The following is a 27,924-nucleotide window of genomic DNA, read 5'->3' as shown; positions in this document are numbered from 1 at the left end:
CGTTGAGAATTAGGCACCGTACACGACACTCCAGTTTTATCTGCTTCAAGCTTGTCACAAAACACACAGTCAAAGATGGTGATGATCCCCCTGCTTGTCGCGCTGCTAGTGGCGGCGGCGCGCACCCCCGCGCCCGCCGAGGCCAAGTGCGTCATGACGCAGACGTGCGTGAACCCGGACAACGAGCCCGACTACGACCAATGTATCCCCGAGGCGCACAAGGAGCCCGTCGACCCGCAGCCCGTACGCCAGCCCAGTACATCTAGCAAATTGGGCTCTGCTAACATGGCTACTTCTGATGTATCCATGTTGCTCAGATGACCGGGGACGGTTGGCCCAGTGTCATCGGTGGCGGAAGATGTACTAACGCCACCGACTGCAACGATAAGGGGCAGTGCGTCCACGGCGCCTGCGTCTGCCGCAAGGACGGCATGGCCGCCGGGCCGCACTGCGGCCAGTTCGCCATCCAGTGTCCCGCCTACAAGGACAAGGCCTGCTGCTCGTGGCAGCAGAACCAAGCCATGGCCGAGAACTTCAAGCTGGTGGCCAGCGTCTTCGCCAAGAACAGCGCCGGGGGCTGCGACGCCTGCGCCGCCAACCTCATGACCTTGTGGTGCGGCCTGGTGTGCTCGCCCGAGCAGGACCAGTTCCTGCAGATGGCCCGTGCGTGGCCCAGCACCAACTACCGGCCGGACATTATGACGGGCAAGGACAAGGTCAAGGTGCTGGAGCTGGATGTGGCACTAGCCAAGGACTTGACCTGCGCAGTCTTCGACTCGTGCAAGAACACGGCAATGGCGTCCATGGCTGCGGCCATGAAGTCGTCGCTGGGCTTCCTCAACTACCAGATGCAGGTCGGCGCCGTGGGCCACGGCGAGTACATCACGATGCGCTTCAATGCGAGCAAGGACAAGTCGTTCGACCACGACGTGCTGCAATGCTCAAACTACTCGGAGGTCGTGGACATGCGGGACACGCTGCCGACGCAGGCGCAGCTGCTGGAGTCTATTGCATCCAAGGCTACGGACGACAAGCAGTGTCCCTGTGGTGCGTGTCGTGCAACCTGCGACGCGCACACTAGCGGCGGCAGTCAAATTCATGTCGTCGACAACCCCATCTCCATGTTTTCGGGTTTTAGCACCAAGCTCGTGGCGGCTGCCTACGGAGGGCTGGTGATTCTGGCATTTTTCTGGAACAAGTGGAAGAAGCAGTGATCATACGCACATTGACGTAGCTGGAGTTCGTGTTAATAATGACCAGCAAAGTGGGCGTCGTGACTGTCTATGGTTCGAGTTCCAAGTTATTCGAATAACGCAACTTCCTTTGATTGCCTTCACTTGATGAGGCTTAAACGGACACAACAGCCCCACGCTGTCTGGACAACTCTATCGCCACAGCGACAGCGTCTTCTCCCTGAGCCTCCTTTAAACTCTCGCAAAGAACCGAGCATTGGATCTCCAAGCTCGCCACTAACACCAACAAATCGTCGACAGTGGAATCGTTGACTCGATTGACTTTCGGAATGACCCATTTGCACTGAGAACCTCGCCATTTTCTCCGTGACTGCCACCTTCGCCTTGGTGGTGAGCTGCTAGCTCTTTCTCCAACTCGACCTTGGCGAGGAACAAGCGCGCCACCTCGTTCTCGAGTTCCTTCACCGCAGCCTTAGATTTACGCCCTGCATCTTTCTGCTCTAGGAAGGCGCGAGCTAACTCGTCTTCCAACTCGCGCACGGTCGCTTCAAATTTCTCCTTGTCGCGGCGCGACTGAACGTCGTACCCAGCTACCAGCTCTTGCAGGAATGAAGCTTGCTGAACCTGCGCCTCGCGCTCTATGGCTACTGTCTCCATTTCAACCACAAGAGCACGCAACTCCTTCAGTTCCTCGAGTTGGGTAGATACGAGTTCCTTCAAGCGTTGGTCCTCATTTACCTCGTGTGATGCTTCACTGACAGATGCTTCGTTGTTGAGCACCTCGTTGTTAGATAACGCAGTCTCTAGCGCAACACAGTCCACACTCACAGGAGGGCTTGCTCGGCGGGCCTCTTCGACTTCCTGAATTCGCTGGCGAAGAACCTCTTGATCTTTCTCATAGGCGGCGCGTGCAGCAGCTTCTAGTTCATCAACTCGGTGCTCTAAGCGCGCCTTGTCATCCATTAGACTGTCCACCACGCGCTTGAATTCGGATGCTTCAGCATCACCAGCTTGACTAGTTCTCGATAGTGCCTCTGCAAGCTGTGCCTTCAGCCGTTCGTTATCCTGCTTCATTAGCGCCTGGCCTTCAGTAAGCGTTTCAAGCATTTGGTTACGTTCGGCTACTTGCTCGTCCTTGTGCTCGTTTTCCACGCGCATTTCTTCAAGCTGGTTCATCAGGCGAACATTTGCAAGGTCGGCATCGTTTTTCTCACGTCGCGCTTGCGATGCAGCATCGCCACTTTTAGCTGTTGTAGCCCCCTTTCGTAATTGGCGATTTGTTTCTCGCTCCGCATCCAATTCTGCTTGCAGGAGAGCGATTTGTTCTTCCAGACCAATTGAAGGTGCTAGAGTAGATGGTGCTCCAGTAGTCCCCGAACGGACAACAGCCAGTTCCTGTCCACGTTGTTGGTGTTCTCGCTCAAGCTGCTCATAAGCCATTGTAAGACCACTCACACGAATTTCCATCTCCAGAGACGATTCCGACATGCTCTTGATCTGTCTCTCAAAATCGGCCTTTTCTCGCTCAAATTGTTCACGTTGGGTAGACAGTTTCTCAAGTAGTTTGTTGTCATGCCCTTGGTCTGTCGTAGAACCGTTGTTGCCGCACTCACGGTCAGCCACACGCTGTTTTAGCTCTTCCACTTGCCGCTGTAGGTCGTGAATTTGTTTGTCCTGCATACGAATGAGATCCTGGTAGGCACCCATTGCGCTTGGAGCTCCTGTCTCTACGCCAGACTGTGGGGCGGATCCCCGGTCAACACCAGTGTAAATTGCGATGACACGCTTCTGAATTTGTTCGGCCATCTCGCGATAGAACGCTGTAAATGATCGCTCATACAGCAGGAACAAATAGTGGGCCTCCATGTCTCCACTTGATCCTTCTGCGTCTTCTGCGCTGATATCGTACGTGGCGCGATAGGCTAGCAGGGTCCGCGAACTTTGCGCTTTGGTAGCCCGAGCGCATGCAATCATTGCTGAAGTTTGCTGGAACTTAACTAGCGCGTCTGTGAAGCGCTCGAGGCCCACGCGCTTGCTAATCATTTGAAGAAGCTGGTCACGGGTCATCTGCAGCCCCTGTTCTTCATCTGCCACGACTGGTGACAGCGCAGTACTCGCAATCTTCAAAGCCTGCTCTTCTTCGTCTTCACACAGAAACTCTAGGCAGCAACCTAGTAGCAGCGCAATAAGCCCTCGCAGCTGCGTAACCTCGGACGCACTACGAGTTGAAGTACTGGGTTGATCCTCAGAAAGACTATCCACGAGCACCGATAAGTTTGTCACGGAGCCCACGATCTCACGGACGGCCTTCGGGCACCCATGACACCACCGGATCAGCAATAGCAGCACCGAAAGTTTCGCCTGGAACACGATAGACTGAAGTGCAGCGCTTAACTCATCTTCCACCGATGAACGTAACAACCGTAGACAGCGGGACAGGAACAATCCCCCGGCCACAGCACGAGCGTCCTCGTCGGCGTACTCGGCAGGCACACGAAGTGCAAGCTCTTTGCAGTACGAACTGTTTGACAGTAGCCCTGCTAGTCTATGACTTGCCTTCCAAGCCACCACCAGCTTATTGTTTAGCGCCTCGGTATCGCCATTATCACTGCATTGGACGATAAACTCGGTGTTACGCATAAACGCATCCAACAGAACTCGGCCCGCCGAGGGAGGAGCAGAAAACGCGTCAAATTCTCCGCCTAATCCGTCACCTCCTGCAGACACTGGAGGCGGCGGTGCCGACTGAATATGCTGCAATACAGCCATGCGTGCACCCTCATTTTCCCGAAACAACGAATCCAACAGCGCCGACGATGCCGCAGCCACGGGGGACTCGTCACTTTCGTTGCCCACATCCAGATTCACTAACTCCGCCAGAACGTTACGGCCGGATGGCGACGCGTACAAATTCACCAAGATCATCTGCGCGCCGCCATTGTGCTCCGTCACCAGCCTTAACAAATCCAGTGCCTGTAGTCGCAAGTCGGTCAGTGCATCGCTGCGACAGCACGCCAGTTCTCCCACGGCGCCCATGAGCGCCTCTTGTCTGGCGACCAGACTCTGTATCCTCGGCAGCTCCTGCGCCTTCCGCTCTCGATCTCGCTGGGCCATCTCATCCACCGAGCCGTCTCGAGCTCCTTCATACAGCCCCGCCACGAGGAACCGCACGAGCTGCAGGGCGAGTTTCAGCACGCGCTTCCTCCTGTTCAGCGCCGCCGCGTCTTCTTCCTCCTCGTCTCCTCCATCAACCCCAATCAACCTCAACAGCCTGGGCACATGGGACTCCAGGTACGGCATCTCCAGGAACAGCGTCTGCGTCATGACGTTGTCCCGCACCATGTTGTTCACGATGTGCAGGCAGTCGGCCATGACGCCGGACGGCGGGCCGGCCGCGGTCTCCGCGAGGCCCTCGGCCTCCATGATCTGGAAGAGCGTGGCGAAGCCGTCCTCGAAGGCCACGAACTGCTGCGCGTTCTTGTCCCGGCCCGTGAGCTGGCCCAGCACGGCCAGCGCGGCGTCCCGGATGTGCTCGCGGCGGTCCTGCACGACCTCGAGCAGCCGGCGCAGGCCCTCCTTGCACGCCAGCACGGCCGTGGCGAACGCGCCGGGCTGCGCGTCCTGCAGCGCGCGCACGAGCGCCACGGCGGGGCCGCGGATCCACGGCGACGGGTCCTGCAGCAGCGAGAGGCACGTCTGCATGCCCCACGGGGCCGCGCCGGCCGGCGGCTCGAGCAGCAGCAGCGCCGCGGCCGGCGCGCGGCCCACGACGGCCTGCAGGAGCTCCAGCATGGCCTCCATGAGCTCCGTGTCGCGCGGGTCGGACACCAGCGCCGCCAGCACGGCGGGCACGGCGGCGCGGCCCAGCTCCTGCTCTTCAACTGTGGGGTCTGCGCCGCGCGACGCGCCGAAGCGCTGCACCAACGCTTGGAGAGCATCTATTGATCTCTTGCGCTCGCCTAGCAGCGTCGCGAACTGCAGGCGGTCGACGGCCAGCGCGATGTCCGCGCGCGCTTCGGGCGATACAGGGCGAGCGCCGCTCGGAGGCGGCGATGTGGGCGCCGGCGCGCACTCTGGAGCTTCCGCGCGGGCGGCGCCCGGCGCCGGTGAGGTAGCGGGCTCCTCGGGCACGACGATGCGGTGCACGCGGCTCAGCACCGCCTGCATGATGGCTACTGCCACGTCACTGGGAGTTTGTATGGGGACCTTGTCGCACTTTTGAGGAGGGTGTAGCCATGTGCAAATGGCTTCAACTTTATTATTAGAACTTGGTTGTTGCGAAAAGCACATGCCGTCGATCGCCATCGTCGTGGCCTGTGTTATTATATATACCGGTATTAATAACATCTTCTCTGGGTGAATCCAACCCACATGCCGACCCAGTGGTGATGTTGACCATCCGAGCTTGAGGGCAGGGAAAAATGTCGCTGTGCACGTGAGAACTGGGAAGCGCGCACGTCCTGTTCATGAAGCCACTCATTCGTAAGCGTCACGCGGTTCGCTAATGCTTGATACAGCATCAGCAAGCGACAAACACACTGAAAGCACCGCTGACGGTCCGCCATCCCCATCCGCAGCTCGACCAGAACGTGAACTCGGCACGAGGCAAGAAAGGCTGGGAACGTTGCCCAAGCCAATTCAAACACTGCGACCACCAGTCCCAAGCGACCTCACCGAGTCTTACGCCATCGGCACACCTGATAGGACCCAACCGCGCTTGGTACGAAGTAGACCATCGTCGCACTGAGACTCCTCAGAGTGCAGCAACGCAGCGAAGCTTCAGCACAAAGATAATAGCAGCCGATACCTACCGAGGCTAAGCTACTCGTACGTCAGGTCGTGGATCATACAACGATTCTATTCTACGAACCGCGCCGTTTCTGAAGCCTGACGGATTCGCCAGCGACGGTAACTCAATTTGCAGGCACCGAGGTTTTCCTCAACTGCAAACCATCCACGTAATAACGAAACGAGGAATATCATAGGGACCCTGTTGTCGTTGCTGCGAGGTGACGCAACCAAGCGCCGACGGCCAGCACAACACCAGAACTGCACTAGTACACTAGCGCTGTTGATGCTAGCTGCATGTATGCTGGTTGCGGACTTATGGGTGGGCAGTCAAGTGTTTTCTGGTGTCAACACGTGACCTAATCATTTAAGCCAGGGAGGTCAGTAACGGGTCCCTTCGAGGTCGACAGGCTTTAGTTCGTGCGCACTTTCACCTGACGTAGGAAAGCCTGTCGGGGTGGGCAGGCGCTCAGTTTCGTGGTACGCCACGGCTGTAAGCAACCTCGATACATGAAAGGGCGCAGCGCAGCGCAGACAACTCACCCGGTCCAAAAAGCGAGCGCTCATTTGCGGCACCCCATGACGCGAAGACCCATGCAGTACGTCCACCTCGTGCTTCTGGAGATGTGTCTAGCTGAAACGCTCGCTACCATCGTTCGTTACATTTGGCCCCTGCGTAAGGTACGCGCAGACATGCTAACAGCAAAACACGGCCCGCGTTTCTTCCGGCAAGGGAGTAAGTAAGACTCCTCCGCCACGGCCTCGGACTCTCCGCTCATTCCTTCATTTACCGGCTACCACCAACACCGGTCCTACTCATCGTTCTGCAACGTCCAAGCTTCCGTTGCGCCACCAACATACCATGCGTCCGCACCAAGCTGCTGCACTCGTCGCCCTCGCCTGCATGTTCGTGGCAGGGCAGGCCAACGCCACGGAGTCTGCCGCCGTGCACGATGGCGACGATCTTTTGACCTCGGATGTCTTCTGCGCCCCTGGTTCCGAGTGGGACTGCGCTGACCGACGCTTGGCCGCGGCAGAAGCCGAAGGCGGCCCTTACCTGGGTTCGTCGCCGCCGCCAAGCTCGTCTAGCCCTCCACGCTCAACGGCTCCCCCGAGTTCGTCAAGCCCCCCTCGTTCGACATCGCTGCCAAGCTCGTCTAGCCCTCCACGCTCGACAGCGCCGCCAAGCTCGTCAACGCCGCCCGGTTCGTCGAGGTCCCCACGCTCTTCGTCCCCACCACGTTCAAGCTCCCTTCCTCGCACCCCACGCCCAGGTACACCAGCTCCCGAGCCAGAAAGCTATCCTACAAAGCGCCCGAGCACGAACGCTCCGGACAACGACCACGACCGCCACCGCGAGGAGCAGCCGGGAACCGAGGCCCCGGACAACCACCACTACCACCCGAGCACCGACGCTCCTCGTACGCGTCGCCCGGGCGATGGCCAGTCCGAGTCCGGGCGCTTCAACACGCCGCGCGATCGCGACAACTACGGCCACCCGAGCACGAACGCTCCGGACAACGACCACGACCGCCACCGCGAGGAGCAGCCGGGAACCGAGGCCCCGGACAACCACCACTACCACCCGAGCACCGACGCTCCTCGTACGCGTCGCCCGGGCGATGGCCAGTCCGAGTCCGGGCGCTTCAACACGCCGCGCGATCGCGACAACTACGGCCACCCGAGCACGAACGCTCCGGACAACGACCACGACCGCCACCGCGAGGAGCAGCCGGGAACCGAGGCCCCGGACAACCACCACTACCACCCGAGCACCGACGCTCCTCGTACGCGTCGCCCGGGCGATGGCCAGTCCGAGTCCGGGCGCTTCAACACGCCGCGCGATCGCGACAACTACGGCCACCCGAGCACGAACGCTCCGGACAACGACCACGACCGCCACCGCGAGGAGCAGCCGGGAACCGAGGCCCCGGACAACCACCACTACCACCCGAGCACCGACGCTCCTCGTACGCGTCGCCCGGGCGATGGCCAGTCCGAGTCCGGGCGCTTCAACACGCCGCGCGATCGCGACAACTACGGCCACCCGAGCACGAACGCTCCGGACAACGACCACGACCGCCACCGCGAGGAGCAGCCGGGAACCGAGGCCCCGGACAACCACCACTACCACCCGAGCACCGACGCTCCTCGTACGCGTCGCCCGGGCGATGGCCAGTCCGAGTCCGGGCGCTTCAACACGCCGCGCGATCGCGACAACTACGGCCACCCGAGCACGAACGCTCCGGACAACGACCACGACCGCCACCGCGAGGAGCAGCCGGGAACCGAGGCCCCGGACAACCACCACTACCACCCGAGCACCGACGCTCCTCGTACGCGTCGCCCGGGCGATGGCCAGTCCGAGTCCGGGCGCTTCAACACGCCGCGCGATCGCGACAACTACGGCCACCCGAGCACGAACGCTCCGGACAACGACCACGACCGCCACCGCGAGGAGCAGCCGGGAACCGAGGCCCCGGACAACCACCACTACCACCCGAGCACCGACGCTCCTCGTACGCCTCATCCCGGCACGGAGCCGCCTCGTACGCGTCGCCCGGGTGACTATCGCGAAGAGCAGCCTAGCACTGAGGCCCCGGACGACCAACAGAGGAAGCCAGCGCACCCTAATGAGCCGCAGACCACCCCGAACCATCATATTCGTACAAACGATGGCTACTCGACGCCCGAGCCGACGCCCAAACCGTCCTGGTGGGGATGGCTCTTTTAAAGGTGCCTTCGTTCGCGTTTCACCGGGGTCATCAAGTTGATCCATTGAGTTGAGACACCACTACTCGATTTGAAGCTGTGTCGATTGCAGCTTTCTTTCTCCATTTTGCCATGTTGCTCATAATACAAAATTTCGATGTTCTCTTCTTTTTAAAAGCATCATTGGTTTATTCATTGGATGGCTGTCCAGAAAGAGATGGGCCGGGTTGTAGTGGGCACGGGGCCTGTGCCGTGGATTATAGTTAGCCTAGTTCCTAGGACAAACGGAAACACCAAAATATTTTTTGTCGCTTTCAACCGTTTAGGCAGGGCGGAAGGTGAGGGCCACCACCGGCCGCCAGATCCGAGCCGTACTTGCTCGATATGCGGCCGGCAATTTGTAGATCGATGGGATCTGCTAGCTAGTCTGTATATCTGAAGGTGAAACTTTCGATAGGACCTACCACTGGAAATCTTAACCCTTTTGCTGGTAATACCCTAGCTTTCCATTAATAGCCAATCAATTTAACTTAAAATGATTTTGGACGAATTAGATGACTTGCTGAAAACCAAGCAACATAGGTGATTTACAATAATAATGGTAATAATTATTGTTAAACCTGTGCATTATGATAATATCAATATATTATATTATGCTGCGCGGTGGGCCAAGCATATACCAATACTGTAAGGATTTAGCATACAAATTCCAAGTCTATTTTGGCTGCAACAGGACCGAGTCTCAACAGCGTGTTCGAGCTGCATAGGAAGCACGACGATGGCACGGTTCGGATGAAACTCGCGTGGGGGTAAGCTCACCTTGCTATCTACGGACATATGTGCTGGGGTGGCGGGTCTGCGGCGGCTCTGTTGTGGGGTGCTGCGTGCGAGGAGGTTCGGTGCCCGGGTGGTGGGTTTCCGGTGCGTGGGTCTCTTCGCGATGGTGTCCCGGTGCTGGGGTGCTGGGGTGGCGGGTTCCAGGAGGAGAGCTCGTTCGTGGCGGCGAGGAGGTCGGTGGCCTGGACGTGCTCGGTGGCCTCGACGTGCTTGGTGGCCGTGACGTGCTAGGTGGCCGCGACGTGGTCGGTGGTCGCGACGTGGTCGGTGGCCTCGATGTGCTTGGTGGCCGGGACGTGCTAGGTGGCCGCGAAGTACTCGGTGGCCGGGACGTGCTTGGTGGACTGGACGATTCAGGAGTGCTCTCCGTTATCAAACGGCGGTCAGCGCAGTCCCACTCGGAACCAGGAGCACAGATGACATCCGAGATCAATAGGTCGTCGACATCGTGCACGGCGGCAGACTCCACAGCGTTGACATGCCCTGCTACGAACAGGCAGGCGAGAGCGACGAGTGCAGCAGCTTGGCGCGGACGCATTGGATGTTGATGGAGCTGTCGGAGAGCAACGGAAGCGTGGACGGTGCGTAGGACCGGTGTTGATGGAAGCCGGTAAATGAAGGAATGAGTGAGCGGAGAGTCCAATACAGCGGCGGAGGAGTCTTGCTTACTCTCTGGATCGGCCTTTCGTACGCCCTGGACCGGAAGCAATACGGACTATCCCTCTTGCTGTTACCATGCCTGCTTGCATCCTGCGCAGACTGGGTGGGTGCTACATCGTTTCGTTGTAAGGTGAGGAACATCACAGTCATTTAGTCCAGCTAACGACCAAGAAAATGCCCGGAGGGTGGGTGCTACATGAAACGAACGATGACAGCAAGTGCTTCAGCTCGACGCACCTCCAGGAGAAGCATGAAGGAAACGTATCGGGGAACCTCCGCGTCGGTGGGCTCCTAAGAGCCAAAAGAGCTAAATGAACCGTCAGTTAGCTGCGTCGCGTCCTCTCGGCCTCGGCGGTCATGGCGTACTACAAAATTGAGCTCCCACGTCGACAGGCGGGTAAGGCTGCACACGAGTTGCAACATATCAACCTGAAAGGACCCGTTACTGCCTCACTTCCCCGCTTGAACGATTGAAGCCGGTGTAATTCCGAAATCAGCATACTTAGTAGCAGCAGCAGTAGCCGCGCTGATGACTAGGCACTTTTTATTGTTGTGGTGGCTATTTTGAAGGCGGCTTGGGGGGTGTCAGTGGCTTTAATTTCTGGAGCTTAGTTTGCGATTGTGTAAACTAACGCTGTGTTTACACGGGGAAGCTATGAAATTTGTAGGAAGTACGTAATACTTTTTTTTCCTGCAAAGCACAAGCCGATTCGCGCGAATAGATTACTTCGTTTATCCGTAAATTACCGATGACAGTGTGCGCCGAAATTATAGCCGCAAGTTTTCAACCAATGGTTGCGCTTTGGGAGTCAAATCGCTGCACGTGATTTGTCTAAAACCGATAGAAAATCAGATGCACACCCAATCTTCTTGTGGAAACCGTGGAATATAATTCTCTGGATTTTATCCAGAGTAGTTGGGGCGATACAAGTGCGCGTACTAGTCCCTATATAATCGCAGGTCCCTGAATCACTTATAAGATGGCAAAACAATAATGTATCGGGACGAATCTGCTAGGTTTTATACATGGGCAGACAGCATATTATCCAGTGCGTATTGCTTGAGTCTTTTACGGGCGACATTCGCGTGACAAGATAATCTGGATGTTACTTGTAGCGCGAAAGCAGCACGGCTACATGTAATACATGTAAAACAACGTACTACAAAAGATCAATATCAGTCGTGCAGTTTAGCGACACCGACTGGGCGCTGATGCAGCTGGTCTATAGTCCCCGCTCTAAACTCCTGCGGATAACGTACACAGTGGCCGCTAACCACCCACCTTCCTTCTGCAGCTGTGGTGGAGGTAGCCACGTACAACGAGACGCTGTCCGTGGTCCCAAACTTGGGGGGGGGGTAAGTGTCTCCGCCACGCGTGGTCTCATTCCCTCTCGCGGTAGATATCTTGCTGCCCCCCACCACCACCACGTTTGTGTTGCGTCTGTAATACTGGGTGGTTTGAGTTTCGTGTATTACGGTAGCTATCTGACGCCAACAAATTCGTGAGAACTCTGGATTGTCGCTCAGAATAACAGTGGTTGTATCGAAATGTCGCCAGGGTTCGTGTGCGCACAAACGCACAAGAAACGCAAAAGTTTTCATACAAAAATGAAGTCGAATTCAAGAGAATCATGCTTTTTTGCCAAGTCCCAGTAACGCCAGAATTGCGTGGGCATCTCAGGACCCAACTATCCAGATTCTCTTGCCAGGTCCCAACAACGCCACCTCGCTTGTCGCAGCAGAAGAACTGGACTGTGAACGCCGGTGTGGACAAGATCATCTCCGCGCTGGAGCCCGTGCAGGTGTCGTACCCGACGCTGTCGACGGCCGACCGGATCGAGCTGGCGGGCCACGTGGCCCTTGACGACGCCAGCAACGTGACCATCGACTTCGTGGGCGCAACCAACGGGAACGGCACGGAGATCCTGGCCCCGCGCGAGTACTACAACTCGACACTGATCTCCGTGCTCGACAACATCAAGATTCTGGGTGTGTCTCCGTACGAGGCGGTGACTCTGGCTGGCCGTTCGCGCAACGTGGCGCAGCAGATGGCGCCGGGCTATAGCGGCTCGTACAGCAGCGACTCGCTCACGCTGTCGAACGAATAATTTCAGGTGCTCCTGAACGAGACGTGGACCGAGGTACCCGTCGGAGAAGGAGTACAAGGCGGGAGAACAAGGACGTGTACATGATGGACACTGCTGGCGGCGCCTGAGCTGAAGGAGGCGGTGCAGCTGATCGCTTCGGAGGAGGGCGTCTTCAAGCACGTGTTCTCTTCGGCGTGAGCCAAGGTCATGACAGCCGACCACTTCAACGCGAGCAGCCACTAAGCAGGGCGGCGGCGCGTATAAGGTATCCTAGTCGATAAATACAGTTGACCCTGCACTCCCCAGTGCAAGTGCGGTAGCGTAATTAAAGCGAAGTTTCTATGATCGACTGGTTGCTTGCCTTTCTTTCATTCATCAGCGTGATGGCACTCTTCTCACTCGTAGAGGTTCTGTTCATAGTGGTCTGACATAGGCGCCGTGGCCCAGCGCAATGTGGACCAAACTTATCTAACTCGCGGCTTTATCGCCCATTCACGCCAACTCAACAGGCACAGGCAGAAACAGAGAGGCTGTGTGGCTTAGAAGCAGAACTTACTTCGGTAATTTACGGATGAAGTACAACCCGCTGCGAGGTTCCGCGAATCCTTGGCGGAATACTCAAGGTGCTTGGGTTTGTTTGCTTTGCTTTTTTACGTTTCTGAGCCATGTTTTGCTTTTTAGTTAATGTCCTTGAAATAAAAAAAAAGTACAGTACGTTCGCACTAGTAGACTTCCTACAGTAGAATATAATAACGGACGGGCAAGGTCCTCAACCGTGTTTCTGCTCATATCACATTACTCACTCTTCAACAACGATTGCGCTGGTCCTGGTCGGTTCGAATAATTCGTAGGCTTGCCAACCGTTTCGCTTCTTGCCGCAACTAAGCTCCGGCGACGTTAGAAGCACTGCGATATCAACCCTCAGTTGTCAGGGCTGCTGGCAACCACCAAGCGCCGACAAGCCAACACAACAATATAACTCCCCTTGCTCACCAGCGCTGTTGATACTGCTAAGAATGCTGACTTTCGGATGAGAGTCAGGTACTTTCCGGTGTCAACACCTGCTTCAATCGTTCAAGCGGGGAAGTGAGGTAGTAACGGGTCCTTTCAGGTAGACATGTTGCAACTCGTGTGCAGCCTTACTCGCCTGTCGACGTGGGAGCTCAGTTTTGTAGTACGCCATGACCGCCGAGGCCGAGAGGACGCGACGCAGCTAACTGACGGTTCATTTAGCTCTTTTAGCTCATAGGAGCCCGCCGACGCGGAGGTTCCCCGATACGTTTCCTTCGTGCTTCTCCTGGAGGTGCGTCGAGCTGAAGCACTTGCTGCCATCGTTCGTTTCATGTAGCACCCAACCTCCGGGCATTTCTTGGTCGTTAGCTAGACTAAATGACTGTAATGTTCCTCACCTTACAACGAAACGATGTAGCACCCACCCAGTCTGCGCAGGATGCAAGCAGGCACGGTAACAGCAAGAAAGATAGTTGCTTCTGGCCCAGGGCAGGACGTATGAAAGGTGAAAGGCCGATCCAGAGAATAAGCAAGACTCATCCGCCGCTGTATTGGACTCTCCGCTCATTCCTTCATTTACCGGCTTCCATCAACACCGGTCCTACGCACCGTCCACGCTTCCGTTGCTCTCCGACAGCTCCATCAACATCCAATGCGTCCGCGCCAAGCTGCTGCACTCGTCGCTCTCGCCTGCCTGTTCGTAGCAGGGCATGTCAACGCTGTGGAGTCTGCCGCCGTGCACGATGTCGACGACCTATTGATCTCGGATGTCATCTGCGCTCCTGGTTCCGAGTGGGACTGCGCTGAACGCCGTTTGATAACGGAGAGCACTCCTGAATCGTCCAGTCCACCTAGCACGTCCCGGCCACCGAGTACTCCGCGGCCACCAAGCACGTCCCGGCCACCAAGCACATCGAGGCCACCTAGCACTTCGCGGCCACCGAGCACGTCCAGACCTCCGAGCACGTCCAGGCCACCGACCTCCTCGCCGCCACGAACGAGCTCTCCTCCTGGAACCCGCCACCCTAGCACCCCAGCACCCCAGCACCATCGCGAAGAGACCCACTCACCGGAAACCCACCACCCGGGGACCGAACCTCCTCGCACGCAGCACCCCACAACAGAGCCGCCGCACACCCGCCACCCCAGCACCCCAGCGCCTGAGCACCATCGCGAAGATACGCGCGCACCGGAAACACGTCACCCAGGGACCGAACCTCCTCGTACTCACCGTCCGAGCACCCGAGCTCCTGAGCCTGGTCACCACGAAACTCACGCGCCAGAAACCCCCCGCCCGAGAACGGAGCCTCCGAGCAGCCACCACCACCACCTGAGAACCGAGGCACCTCGTACGCGCCACCCTGGGACGGAGCCACCCAAGACTCACCGCCCGAGTACCCATCCACCCCTGACTGTGGCTCCATAGATTGCGTGTTGATTGATCCGTAGGAGGGGCTATCGTGCATTTTGAATCTGTTTACTTTGAATATTTTAATTCGGTTTGACGGTATTTCGTGTCTGCGTTATGATCCCTTCTAGACCATGACGTTGATTATCTCGAGTCGAGATGACTGAAGAGCTGGCAGTTCATACCTGCGTGTGTGAGTATTCTACACCAAGTTGAAGTGGCTGAACTCTGCACACGGATTGGGTGGCTAAAACATCTGTGTTTCAACCAATCGTAGACAGTCTCACCAATGGCCAACTGACACCCGCTCGTTCATTCGAGGTACTGTACTTGTCCACCACAATGCTACATGCACACGTCCTGCGTGGCTCTTCGCGCGCCGTGCGTCGCTGCCGCAGCGCGCGGCCGGCCTTTTCCCATCGCGACTTCTTTAGTGAGTCCGGCGACTGGCTCGGCATCAATGGTGAGTACGTCTCCATGCGCGGCCTGGCCATCGCCCGCCGCGTGCTCAACGGCATGCCCGAGTTCGTGCGCTACAGCCGCGCCAAGCCGCGCGTGTTCGTGTCGGGCGCGTCCGACGAGGTGCGCAGCTCCATGTTCGTGCTGTCGCAGTTCCCGATGCGCACGCGCGTAAAGCTGCCCGAGTTCGTGCGCGGCGCAGAGCGGGCGGCCGACACAGTTCTGCAGAGACTCTACGCGCAGGACCGCAGCGAGACCAGGCAGTTCCTGGAGCACCTGGCCACGCCCGAGAGCCTCAAGGCACTGCTGCACAAGCCCTCAGCCTCACTGGAGGGGGAGAGCAAGCAGGGGCGGGCAGTGCTGGAGCAGCTCAATGTCAACGTCGCGGCGCTGGAAGCTGTCGAGTATTCCAGGGAGAGGGTGGAAGAGGAGGTCAAGGCTGAGTGGCTCACGCTGCGCATGCATTTCGACGTCACGGAGCATCTGCTGGTCTCCCCCGAGGGCGGAAATGGCATCGAGGACCGGCGCGCGATCAACACGCAATTTGCATGGACGTTCGAGGCCGACGTCACAAACCCGGACGAGCTGGAGTGGGGCATCGTGGAGGCCACGCCGTTCCAGGAGAAGCCGGCGGTGCTCACACCCAGCGCAGCGCAGAAGGAGGAGAAGGAGTGACGTGGCCTAGGCTGCTGTCGTATTTCTAGTGTAGCTGCCGGCGTTCAAGACAATAGAGAACTAGTATCGGGTTTGACCCTGATGTCCGCTCCTGCGGCTTGTCCAACGTTTAGTGCTCGACGAGCAGCGGAGGCCTGGGGAAACCCAACAAAGATAAAAAGGAGGTGTTGTTGCCATGCGCAACCTGCAAGTGGTAACTCGATTGACGTCGGTGAATTACCTCACGATACCACTGGTACCAGTGGTAATTCACCGACTTACTTACCGCGGAGTGCAGAGCTCTAGTACTAGGGCGCAGGCGCGCAATGCAAACACTCACCAAGGGATTGCCATGGCTATGTTGTATTGGATTTTGGTCACCTCTGCTCTTATTGTCACCGCTGTTCTTATTGCATCCACGTATGCGACGGTAAACCACCTCGAGCGAGCAAAGGCAAAGCACCAAGCCCACAAGGAGGAACTTCCATTTCCGAGGCCGACGACTACGCTGCTGATACTAGGCGACACGCTGGACTTTGTCAAGAATAATGACGTGTCCCACGACTGGATGTCGAGTTTAGTGCAAGAGTTCGATGGAGAGCCGTTCTGCTCCTGGACGCCCGGACATTCTGGTCATTTCAACGCCCGAACCGTTCGAGGATGCGACCAAGCGACAGTTCGACGCGTTTGTCAAGGGCAAGTACCTCCATGAAATGTTCTACAATCTTTTCGGCAATACTCTCACCATTCTGATGGCGATGTGTGGCAGTTCCAATGCAAAATCGTCGCGAAGCTGTTCAGCGCGCCGGTGCTGCGAGTCTATGACCTCGACGATCCAGAAGCATGGTCGTACCTTGCACAGTTTGTTTGACAATGCTACAGACTCGGGCGAGAATTTCGATCTATTTCGCCTTATAGTCGATTCGTGGTGGAGTCGTTTGCTGAGATCGGGTTCGGTACCCATCTGGGCTAAGTTAGAGCAGAAAGAGTAGCCTTGTCTGACCTCGACGCGTAGCAAGAGCAATCGTGTCTGACCTTCACCAAGTTAGAGCAAAAAGCGTACTCGTGCATACACTGAAGCCGAATGATAGGACGGAATTGCCGTTGGTGAAGACCATCCGTTTGAAAAGGAATTTGACATCGCTGAAGAAATGACGGCGAAGCGTTCTCGGTGCCGGCTTGATTCTGGAAGCTGCAACGGCTTCTGGAGGTGGGTAGCGAAGGCCAGCTCCAGCGAGCTATCAATGTTATCGACTCGGCGGTGCTCACGTTTATCTCCGAGACAATTGCTAGTCGCGAGAAACGCACGGATCCAGAACATTGTGTCGCTCGTGTTGGATTCAAGTGACTTGAAAGGCGAAGCAGACCCTCAGTTGCTCTGCTCCATAACCATCGCAGCAATTATCGCAGGGCGTGACACGATGTCGGAGACTCCTGGTTGGGTTATCTACACCCATAGCCAGCACCCCGAGGCGGAGAACTGCATTCGAATAAAAATATTCGAGAAAATCCCACGACGAGCACACGACATGCCATACTTCCCAACAATGGATGAGGTGCAACCGTTCACGTACCTCCAGGCCGTCATCAAGGACAGGAGGGGCAACGAACAGGATCCTGAGAGACTGGCAAGTTGCACATTTATGTTGGCATAAATCTAGCCATGCTCGAGATGAAGACCGTGTTGACGGGAATGCTAAGTCAATTCTACATCGTTGTCCAGCCTTACCATACGTTCGGTCTCTGGCGTTGCCGACGAAGGAGATTGAATGGGTCGCGCTATCCTCTGTTCCTGCCTAAGTGTGTTTGATGTGGCGTAATGCGTATCGCAACAACACCTGCGGAGGCCCGATCATAAGTTGTGTGAGCAGCTTTATCAAAATACAAGTACTGCGTAGTAGCAAAACTCTAAGCAAGCGTGGCTAGTGCGTTGTCTTTCATTTAGCATCCCCTAGGCCTGTTGCCGGTTGTGGATACTTTCATCGAACCAGGGCTATGCATGTAGTACATAGTAGGGCAGGCTCAAAACCAAAACCAAAACTTGAAATACACAAAGTAAGCATAGATTCCAATGCACGATAGACCCTCCTACGGATCAATCAACACGCAATCTATGGAGCCACAGTCAGGGGTGGATGGGTACTCGGACGGTGAGTCTTGGGTGGCTCCGTCCCAGGGTGGTGCGTACGAGGTGCCTCGGTTCTCAGGTGGTGGTGGTGGCTGCTCGGAGGCTCCGTTCTCGGGCGGCGGGTTTCTGGCGCGTGAGTTTCGTGGTGACCAGGCCCAGGAGCTCGGGTGCTCGGACGGTGAGTATGAGGAGGTTCCGTCCTTGGGTGACGTGTTTCCGGTGCGCGCGTATCTTCACGATGGTGCTCAGGCGCTGGGGTGCTGGAGTGGCGGGTGTGCAGCGGCTCTGTTGTGGGGTGCTGCGTGCGAGGAGGTTCGGTCCCCGGGTGGTGGGTTTCCGGTGCGTGGGTCTCTTCGCGATGGTGCTCCGGTGCTGGGGTGCTGGGGTGGCGGGTTCCAGGAGGAGAGCTCGTTCGTGGCGGCGAGGAGGTCGGTGGCCTGGACGTGCTCGGAGGTCTGGACGTGCTCGGTGGGCTTGACGTGCTCGGTGGCCTCGATGAGCTCGGTGGCCTCGACGTGCTTGGTGGCCGCGACGTGCTAGGTGGCCGCGACGTGGTCGGTGGTCGCGACGTGGTCGGTGGCCTCGATGTGCTTGGTGGCCGGGACGTGCTAGATGGCCGCGAAGTACTCGGTGGCCGGGACGTGGTCGGTGGACTGGACGATTCAGGAGTGCTCTCCGTTATCAAACGGCGGTCAGCGCAGTCCCACTCGGAACCAGGAGCGCAGATGACATCCGAGATCAATAGGTCGTCGACATCGTGCACGGCGGCAGACTCCACAGCGTTGACATGCCCTGCTACGAACAGGCAGGCGAGAGCGACGAGTGCAGCAGCTTGGCGCGGACGCATTGGATGTTGATGGAGCTGTCGGAGAGCAACGGAAGCGTGGACGGTGCGTAGGACCGGTGTTGATGGAAGCCGGTAAATGAAGGAATGAGTGAGCGGAGAGTCCAATACAGCGGCGGAGGAGTCTTGCTTACTCTCTGGATCGGCCTTTCGTACGCCCTGGACCGGAAGCAATACGGACTATCCCTCTTGCTGTTACCATGCCTGCTTGCATCCTGCGCAGACTGGGTGGGTGCTACATCGTTTCGTTGTAAGGTGAGGAACATCACAGTCATTTAGTCCAGCTAACGACCAAGAAAATGCCCGGAGGGTGGGTGCTACATGAAACGAACGATGGCAGCAAGTGCTTCAGCTCGACGCACCTCCAGGAGAAGCACGAAGGAAACGTATCGGGGAACCTCCGCGTCGGTGGGCTCCTAAGAGCCAAAAGAGCTAAATGAACCGTCAGTTAGCTGCGTCGCGTCCTCTCGGCCTCGGCGGTCATGGCGTACTACAAAATTGAGCTCCCACGTCGACAGGCGGGTAAGGCTGCACACGAGTTGCAACATGTCTACCTGAAAGGACCCGTTACTACCTCACTTCCCCGCTTGAACGATTGAAGCAGGTGTTGACACCGGAAAGTACCTGGCTCTCATCCGAAAGTCCGTAAGCAGCATTCTTAGCAGTATCAACAGCGCTGGTGAGCAAGGGGAGTTATGCTGTTGTGTTGGCTTGTCGGCGCTTGGTGGTTGCCAGCAGCCCTGACAACTGAGGGTTGATATCGCAGTGCTTCGTTTCGCCATAACGTCGCCGGCGGATTCGCTAGCTTTTAAAAACTGCGCGGCAAGAAGCGAAACGGTTGGCAAGCCTACGAATTATTCGAACCGACCAGGACCAGCGCAATCGTTGTTGAAGAGTGAGTAATGTGATATGAGCAGAGAACACGGTTGAGGACCTTGCCCGTCCGTTATTATATTCTACTGTATTCACAAGTAGGTTGGGTCTTCACTTGGTGTGCGACGTACTGTACCAGGATTTTTGTTTTTAGTGTTTCAAGGACATTAATTAAAAAGCAAAAACATGGCTCAGAAACGTAAAAAAGCAAAGCAAACAAACCCAAGCACCTTGAGTATTCCGCCAAGGATTCGCGGAACCTCGCAGCGGGTTGTATCAAAAGTCACAACTTAAACTGCTGTTCGCGAGCACCCCGCGCCGTTATTAATAATAGCTACAATTGGTATTACAGTAGCTTACGAAAGCACATGCTCAAGTTGCTGGTGGTAAAACCCAACACAAACTCAGGCTTCAGATCGAGGAGATCGTTGCCCTTAGCAGTGCAACCTTGACTTCGGTCAATGCACTACCGGTATTCTCGACATCGAAGCGTCAACATCGTGACCTCCCTTCGAGAATGCAATCAAGACGCAGTTCGACAGTCGCAGTACAGACACATCGCAACAAAGTAGATAGTATCTTGCAGTTCTGTTCTGCCTTCAAAGCCAACAGCCGCTTGTACGATATATAGATATTCGCACCGCAGGTACCAGGATACCCTAGCAGTGAACTGCCCACCAGCATGCTGTTCTCCAGTTGCCCTTTTCCTTCAACGTGCGTTTCTAACCAGGCAAACTGGACGTTTGTATGATTCTATATTTCTAACGTTTCCGAAACAAACGTTTCTATACAGCATAGAAATCGGCACCGCACTGCAACTCCATACACATCAAGCAGCGACCATGGCGACTGCGCCGCCTGCCTACGACGACGGCAGCTCCACCGAGAGCGAGTACTACTTCGACCCGGCGGAGGAGGCGGAGGAGCTCGCGGCCTACGCGTGGACGCACGCGCTGGACGCCTCGGCGTCTCCCAGCCAGCCAGAATCAGACAAAGTTAACGCCAAAATTACAATAAAACAGGAATTCAGCGCGGCGTCAGACGAATCCGACGAGATCGCGCTGCCCCAGGGTAGCGAGTGGAGCCACGGCGCCGTGTACGACGATGCCGTGGAGCGTGCGCTGGCCATGGCCAGCAGGTTCGAGCGGGAGATGAGCAACCCACAGAGGGAGGAGGCCATGACGGCCGACACAATGAACGGCTACGAGCAGGAACAGGAACAGGAGCAGGTGGAGGCAGAGCCGGAGAGGAAGACGCTGGTGCGCACGCTGAGTAGTAGCGGGAAGGTGGAGAGGAAGAAGGTGAAGGTGAAGTCGAGAATTGTGTCTCTTAAGAGCGTGAAGGCCACGACGCCGCCGGCTTCGGTGACGAACTCGGTGGTTGTGGGGCTCAGACGACCGCCGACGAAGCTTGTCGGTGCGCCGAGTGAGTTGGAGAGGGGCCTGTCGGTGGCTCGGCCGCAGTGGAGAGCCACGAGCAGCCAGTCGTCGTCGAGTCAGAAGGCGAGTCCGACCTTCGGCAAGTCGCTGCAAGCGAAGAAAAGGGAGAAGGTTATGGGAGTGCCAGTCGAAAAGAGCTCGTCGTCGTCGGTGTGTGGGAAGGAGACGGAGAAAGTGTCTTTGAGTCGTCGGATTGAACACAGTAAGACCTCGCCACGACGCCGTAGCAGATCTCCATCAAGACGTCGAGCGGAGGGTTCAAGTCGGACTGACCGGAGCAAATCTCTAGCAGGTAGATCCCCTCGGAGCCGACAGCGCGAGGAAAACCGATGGAGATCGAGATCGCCTTATCGATCAGTGACTTCTGCGAGTCCACGGCATCGCGGTATTGACAGCCCATCGAGATCACCATACCAGTACGACTCGGAAACGCGAACCGGTGGCAGGGAAGAGCGGTCTCGTAGCCCGCCGCGGGTTGTGCGATACAAGAGCAGGAGTAGAAGTCGTAGCCGGGATCGTGGGCGATATGATCATCATGAGGGGTCTCGACAAATTCAGCAAGGTAGTGTTGGTGGAAGGTCTTCCCGGCATGATTCCCCCAAAACCGATTTGGATGCGCGTTATCCGTGCCACAGGGAATCTTCTACAAGTCGCGGAACCCAGAACACGACAATTACAAAGCATCCGGATGGGCATCACAACCAAGATCGTAATCGCGTACAAACGGCTAGAACTGCATGTGAGAAGGAAGTGCCAATTTCGTCAAAGCAAGGCCGTAACCAGACCAACAGTCGATGCGACGTAAAAACCGGAGAAACACCTATTCGACGCGGCACCGAGCGTGGTGCTAGCAAACCGCGGTCTCATAAACCAGATCCACCTCGAACAAGACCAGGTTGCAAAGTTTTAGCTGAGCCCGCCGCTATTAAAACTACGAAAAGGAGCCCAAGAGAACCGCGCATTAAATCTCAACCAGTGGAGAGTCCCTCTCGACACAACACAAGAAAGAACCCTCCGACAATTTACCGTCGTTTTGACGATTTTGAGCGACAAGTGCACAAGCTGAAGCTTCGTGAAGCTGATTTGAACGAGCAAGAAGCCGCTCGGGCTCGTGATCCTACCGATTCGCGGTTTTTTGGTAATAGAAGGAGGGGTATAGCATCAGAAAAAGCTCGACTGGAAGCACAGGACTTTGAACGATTTGAGAAGCTGTACGAATCGATGACAGTGTCGAAGGAAGAACTCAAGACGTACCAAACGAGGCGAGAGTTTGCATACCGTGTGGTATGCTATAAACGAAAGCAGGCAGCGTTGCAGGAAGAGCAAGAACAAACTGGTGTATTCCGGACACCGGAAGAAATTGCAGTGCAATGGCATCGACTGGACGAAGAACGGGAACAGTTGATTCGAGAAAATGGCGAGCTGTTCCACAATGTAATGATGGGCCAGCATGAGCCAAGTCGGACTCACCAACTGTGCAGCGAGTCAAACGATCCAGGAAACGCAGGCAAACGTCCACGGAGCTTGGATGTTCGCATGCGACAACATTTTCTGAAGCGGATTAAAAAAGGCTTAAGTGATGCTCACCAGCAGCTCGATGCTTCAAGTTCGCGTGTAGTTGTCGGCGCTTCGCTGCAATTTCGGACTGGTGGCAAATCCCTTCCTCCTCAACCGAGCAATACGCCATGGTTCCTGAAAGGCTGAGTAGTGCCAAGACACCATGAATCTCGTGCTAACATGTATTTCAATGTTAAAATTGAGCGCATCGTCTCCGATTACCGTGTCGGCACTACACAATCCACGAAAAATACGCCAGAATGCCCAGCTTAGAGCGCGCTGTGGTTCTCCTTGGCACTGCTCGCCTTCACCAGTGCGTCAAGTTCCTGGATAATCGAACGCACGATAATCTCAGCGGGCTTTTCTTTTGCAAAACCAGGGGACTGGCCCGACCACAGCGACGAGAAGGCCGTGTCTCCCTTCTCCTCTGCAGCCTTCTTGAGCGCACCGAGAGGAGCCCCAGCTGTCGGGAACTCCGGTGCCACAGCACACATGGGTCCAAGGTCCCGCATGATACGCGTCACGAATCCTCGCGCTGGTCGACCCGAGAAAATGTTCGTGATGGCCGTCTCCACGGCCTCTTCCCCGGTTGCAGTTGCAGCCCGCTTCAACATCTTCCGGTGCAACGCCGACGTCTTAGTTTCATCGGCGAGCAGGAAAACGGTGCCTAGTTGCACTGCAGCCGCGCCAAGAGCACTAGCAGCCAGAACACCTCGAGCATCGCCGATTCCACCGGTTGCAATCACCGGAAGCTTCACGGCGTCCACGATCTGCGGGACCAACGACATCGCCCCTGTTTGTCTTGGGAAGTCCATGGAGCTGTTGCGGTACTGCTCACCAGTAGTGCCTGGAGCATCTACTCCCGGTAGGAAGACAGCTCGGTGGCCACCGGCCTCGATTCCCTGAGCAATAACAGCGTCGCACCCCCTCTCCTCGAGCCACACAGCTTCGCGCACAGTGGTGGCGGATGAGATGACGAATGCTCCGGTGTCTTTCACGCCTTGCAGCATGTGCGGAGCCGGCAGTCCGAAGTGGAAGCTGACGACCTCCGGTTTGAGCTCTCGCACCAGCTCGAGACTCGTCTCGTCAAATGGCATCCGCTGCGCCCCCTGAGCGCTCAGGTGGGCCAAGTCTACTCCGTACTCTCGGTAGTACGGAGCAAGGAGGTCTTGCCACAGCTTGCCTGCCTTTGGGTTGGCAGCGGGGAGCGAGTGGCAGAAAAAGTTGAGGTTGATCGGTGCCGTTGTAGCGGATCGGAAGCGCTGCACGTGCTCGCGCACAGCGTCCGGTGTTAGTAAAGCACATGGGATGGCTCCAAGGCCACCACCACGGGCCACCGCAATGGCGAGGTCGCTGGCTTGTGCTCCGGCCATCGGAGACTGGAACAGAGGCACACGCAGCCCCAGTCGCTGAATGATTCGGAGGTCGCGCCACGCCATGGTGTCGATTCCTTGGTTGGTATTTGACAGCAGCTTCGTGCTTGCCACCCGGTGGAATTGAAAGTGGAGGCACATCATATCGCAGGGTTCGGCGCTTTGATGAGTGACCAAGCGAGATCCTGATTCGCTCAAGATTTGCACGACAGCGACCATGTCAGCGTTCTTTCCTTCGCTGATCGCCTGTGCAGTTAGTTTGGATCGCTCCTGAAAACCCAAAATGGGCGTATCAAATGTGATGCAAGAAAAGGAGCAGCGAATTTGGTCGTACCAGATCTTTGCATCCTGAAACCAATTGCGCAGATCAAATCTTGCCCCACACTGACTCGATGGCACCTATCGGAATCCTTCTTCTCGCCGCCAGCCAGCGCCGCCAAGCTTCAAGACGCAGACAGACGTTCAGGAAAAGCCTAAGCAGGCGACAGCGCCGCCTGCGTGATCACCGAGTGGCTCAAATGGCCCCACATGTCTGGTTTCGCGACGCTCTTCGGTTCTGGCGATGGTCCAGCACACTACACGACTCGCAAAATGCAGAGTGGGGCGGGTTCTACCAGAAGCTATGAGCTGCTTACGAGTTGTACGGTGCACGCTGCGTGGTAGACTCCGCTTTTGCTGCTGGCGATTACACCTTCCTCATTAAATCAAGCCAGAACTATTTAGGAGCTGCGTCATCTGCTTCAGATGCGGGAGTGTTATGTAGGCAACCTCAGCGCGACAAGCCGTAGAGTGGGGAATGCGAGCTTTCCAAAGCTCTTTTCCAAGGCTAAAAGACCGACTAGACTACGAGGAGCGAGGGGAAAGACGGTTTATCCTCGACGCATGTGTATTACTTCTCAACTGTCGAGCTAGATTAGTCGGTATTAATCAGTTGCGCTCTGTCTATATGCCAAACTTCAATCAGGATCCGCTAAATCTGATGTAAACTATACAATTTCCCCCTTGATTAGCTTGTGTTGTTCTCGTTATCCCCACCAACGCAGTCGCTACCAACTCAAAGAGCCGATTGCTTCTCTCGCGGTCGTCCACTCGATCTTGTTCGCGCTGGCGGTGTTCTTCCTCGCGCCAACGCTGCTGCTGTTAGCGATCGACTCCTCTCTTGCGCTGGTCCTGCAACATCACGAAACGCGCCATCGAAAGCAGATCGTCGCCATGGTTGCCGTTATGCTCCTGGTCTTGACGGGGAAGCACCAGATACATCTTCTACGTCGTCAGCATACTCGAAAAGCTTGGCAGCGTCTTCTTCAATGTCACCTCCTCTTGCCAGGTAACGGCATGCTTAGTTGGGATTCTACTTGTGGCTGGGAGGGTGGTATATGCTGCGTGAGCGGACTAGCAGTCGTTGGAAGGAGATGCTCTTGTGAGCTGGACCTCTCGCCGAAACTCTCGGACCCCGAGTCGGAGGGGAGATTCATGGGCGTTCTTCTTGTCTCGGCGCATGAATGACTCGCGATGCATGTCTTTGGAGCATATAACGATGTACCATTCTGTCGTGGGTGGCAACCACCCCTAACAGATTACACTCGACAGGTCAAATTGGTACGAAAAAGCAGCTGCTCCTGAACCGTCTTTGCTCGATTTGGAACTCCCAAAATGCGATTTGAGTTTTCAGGAGTCGCCCAGTGTTATGGGGCAAATCTACTACCTGTATTGAAATGACGGCTTACAGAGCCGACTGCAGCCTTGTTCTAGTCGGATAAATGGCTGAGCCCCCCCAATGAGACGGCTTGCGGTGCCGTCATTGTAGAGTTGAAGCAGACTTGGCCCCGCTCAGCTTTCTTGCCGCTAGGTGTAGTGGGTCTAACTTGACTCACTACTTTAGCTTACACGTGCGCCACGTGTATGAGGAAGCGTAGGAATTTATTAATAATTTGAATTAATTATACTTGAGTCCACAAGTATAATATAAATCAAATAAAACACCAAGTAGCTAGTTTAAGGTAAAATGAGAACTGTATTGTTTGTAAATTGATCTTCCTCCTAAATCTGCTAAAACTTTTTATCATCTGTGAAAGGGGTTGACAGCGGCTGGCTGTCAGAGCCCCGCTAATATGCATGTCTCTGATTGGTAGAAAAATGCTGCTTTCTACCAATAGGATCTTTGGGTAGGTGTGGACCAGTCATTGTGGTGGCCCTCTTCAATGTATCCATTGGTGTGTCTTACACCAATGTGAGGAAGTATCTAAACCTTTAACAGATATTTATCTGTTAAACCATAAGTGACAATTGTCATGCACAAGTGTGTGCTGAGTACCATACGCGACAGGGCGAGGTGCGCCGCCACCACGGGAACAGACAACGCAGTGTCTGTGTACGATTCTTCGATGTCGACCGCGTCTGTGCGTCAACATCTCTAAGCGAATTTCTGTTGCTTACCGTGATCGGGTAAGCAAGGGCCAAAGCACTTCGAGTCCTTCTCGAAGCGAGGCAAGTATTAGCAACTCCACGCTGTTGCGGTGGAGGCTGGTGTCCGTGCGCCGTGCGCACTGTCCGTCCAGGTGGCGGTGCGTATTAGCAACCGCGACCACGACAGGTATACTATATGTGTACCTGAAAGCTTCAATGATCTCCGTGCTAATTATCTAGCACGCGAGTCGTCAGGCGTTGTAGATTACTACAGTGCTCGCACTACCTTCTTGCTGGTAGTGCGTGTTGGGTTTCGTATTCCTTCACCATGTCCGGAACGTCTTCCATCAGGACGTTCCGTGGTTCCCACGTGTCGTGTTGGGGAGGGAAACCTCTCCAACGAATGCGAAAACAATCCGGACCTCGGATTGTTTTCCTATGATCAACAATTCGCTGGACGATCCAGCGAATTTCTCCGCGTGCGTCTCGCAGCGGTGGCGGAGGTGGTGGAAACACGCCCCGATGGTCAACGCCATGTTGGCCTTCCTCTCGTGTCGCTCCACGACCAGGTGACGGTCGTGGAGTACCTTCAGAGCGCGAAGGTTGCCGCTCTGTACCATCGTGTCCCGGCTGTGGCGGTCTCACAGACCGCCTTGAACGTGCCGGTCGGGCATGTAGGTCCGACTGTATTAACTGCTCCAGCGCGGCTTCGCGCTGGAGAGGAGTGTTTCCCATGCCGAGTCTGTCTCTTCGGGTCAGACGAGCCACTTGGCTCGTGCTGGAGGTGTGGCGACATTTTATGTCGGGTGGAGGCGCGTGCTAGACGGTATGTCTAGCGTGTATGCGTTACCGTGGCGTGCCATCACCGTGAACGGCCCGATGAAGAGCGGAACAAGCTTACTCGCTCCGAAATCGGAAACTGAACGTCTAGGCAGGTTTTGAGTAGATAACAAAACGAATGAATCCACTTTGAATTCATTTGTGTTGCCCCTGCCAATATTATCGGCGTTCAGCTTCTGTCTATCCACAGAAGCTGCAATCGTGTCCTGTACAAGTCGAATTACGGCTTGTCTTTTATTGATGAAGTCAATCGCATCCGAGCTGAACTCGTTCAGCTCGCTCTTCGCAAGAGGCCCGGCCTCTGCGTGGTTCTTCGCGGTGCCTGCGCCCTGCGCAGACCCGTGGTCCTTGTTCCTTGTGGAGTCTGTGCTCTGCACAGACTCGTTTTCCTTGTCCTGGGGGTCGGCGCCCTGCGCTGACCCTTGGTTCTTCCTGCCAAGGTCTGCGCCCCGCGCAGACCTGGTTGTCTTGTTCCTTGTTGTCGCGGCTGACACTGTGCAGGTGTCAGCGGCTTTTTGCGACTGCTGTGTTGCAGTCGTAGATCCTCCCCCACTTAAAGTGGGAGCCACCACTCCGAGTAAACTCGGTAGACGTGGATGCCGCATGGCATTCACGTAGAACGGTGTCTGCCCGGTCGAGACATGCACTGAGTTGT

At 56.2% G+C, this 27,924-nt stretch overlaps 6 protein-coding genes across 6 annotated transcripts; 4 read left to right on the top strand and 2 right to left on the bottom strand.

Annotated features, from left to right (window-relative positions):
* Positions 1-75: 75 nt before the first annotated feature.
* On the top strand, positions 76-1,214 carry IUM83_19678 (Cholesterol transport protein (Niemann-Pick C disease protein); the record flags this gene model as incomplete). The annotated part of the gene is made up of 2 exons (XM_067944740.1): positions 76-243; positions 318-1,214. 2 exons carry the CDS (start codon positions 76-78, stop codon positions 1,212-1,214), a joined length of 1,065 nt encoding a protein of 354 aa, XP_067785511.1.
* Positions 1,215-1,469: 255 nt separating this feature from the next.
* On the bottom strand, positions 1,470-5,360 carry IUM83_19677 (putative vesicle tethering protein; the record flags this gene model as incomplete). The annotated part of the gene is made up of 1 exon (XM_067944739.1): positions 1,470-5,360. The coding sequence occupies one exon, from the start codon at positions 5,358-5,360 to the stop codon at positions 1,470-1,472; it is 3,891 nt and encodes a 1,296-aa protein (XP_067785519.1).
* Positions 5,361-6,843: 1,483 nt separating this feature from the next.
* Positions 6,844-8,715, top strand: IUM83_19676 (NAC-alpha domain-containing protein 1; the record flags this gene model as incomplete). The annotated part of the gene is made up of 1 exon (XM_067944738.1): positions 6,844-8,715. The coding sequence occupies one exon, from the start codon at positions 6,844-6,846 to the stop codon at positions 8,713-8,715; it is 1,872 nt and encodes a 623-aa protein (XP_067785531.1).
* An 815-nt stretch (positions 8,716-9,530) lies between these two features.
* On the top strand, positions 9,531-10,119 carry IUM83_19675 (putative DNA polymerase alpha; the record flags this gene model as incomplete). Its single annotated transcript, XM_067944737.1, has 3 exons — positions 9,531-9,603; positions 9,675-9,912; positions 9,993-10,119. 3 exons carry the CDS (start codon positions 9,531-9,533, stop codon positions 10,117-10,119), a joined length of 438 nt encoding a protein of 145 aa, XP_067785520.1.
* A 10,377-nt stretch (positions 10,120-20,496) lies between these two features.
* Positions 20,497-21,806, top strand: IUM83_19674 (cAMP-dependent protein kinase type II regulatory subunit; the record flags this gene model as incomplete). The annotated part of the gene is made up of 3 exons (XM_067944736.1): positions 20,497-21,295; positions 21,588-21,655; positions 21,729-21,806. The coding sequence occupies 3 exons, from the start codon at positions 20,497-20,499 to the stop codon at positions 21,804-21,806; spliced, it is 945 nt and encodes a 314-aa protein (XP_067785521.1).
* Positions 21,807-22,919: 1,113 nt separating this feature from the next.
* On the bottom strand, positions 22,920-24,089 carry IUM83_19673 (nitronate monooxygenase; the record flags this gene model as incomplete). The annotated part of the gene is made up of 1 exon (XM_067944735.1): positions 22,920-24,089. The coding sequence occupies one exon, from the start codon at positions 24,087-24,089 to the stop codon at positions 22,920-22,922; it is 1,170 nt and encodes a 389-aa protein (XP_067785507.1).
* Positions 24,090-27,924: the final 3,835 nt, after the last annotated feature.

This window comes from Phytophthora cinnamomi (genome assembly GCF_018691715.1).
Source record: "Phytophthora cinnamomi strain GKB4 chromosome Unknown Contig78, whole genome shotgun sequence".
Lineage (NCBI taxonomy): Eukaryota > Oomycota > Peronosporomycetes > Peronosporales > Peronosporaceae > Phytophthora > Phytophthora cinnamomi.
The sequence above is the reverse complement of the archived record's forward strand: the minus strand, read 5'-3'. Positions and strand labels throughout refer to the sequence as shown.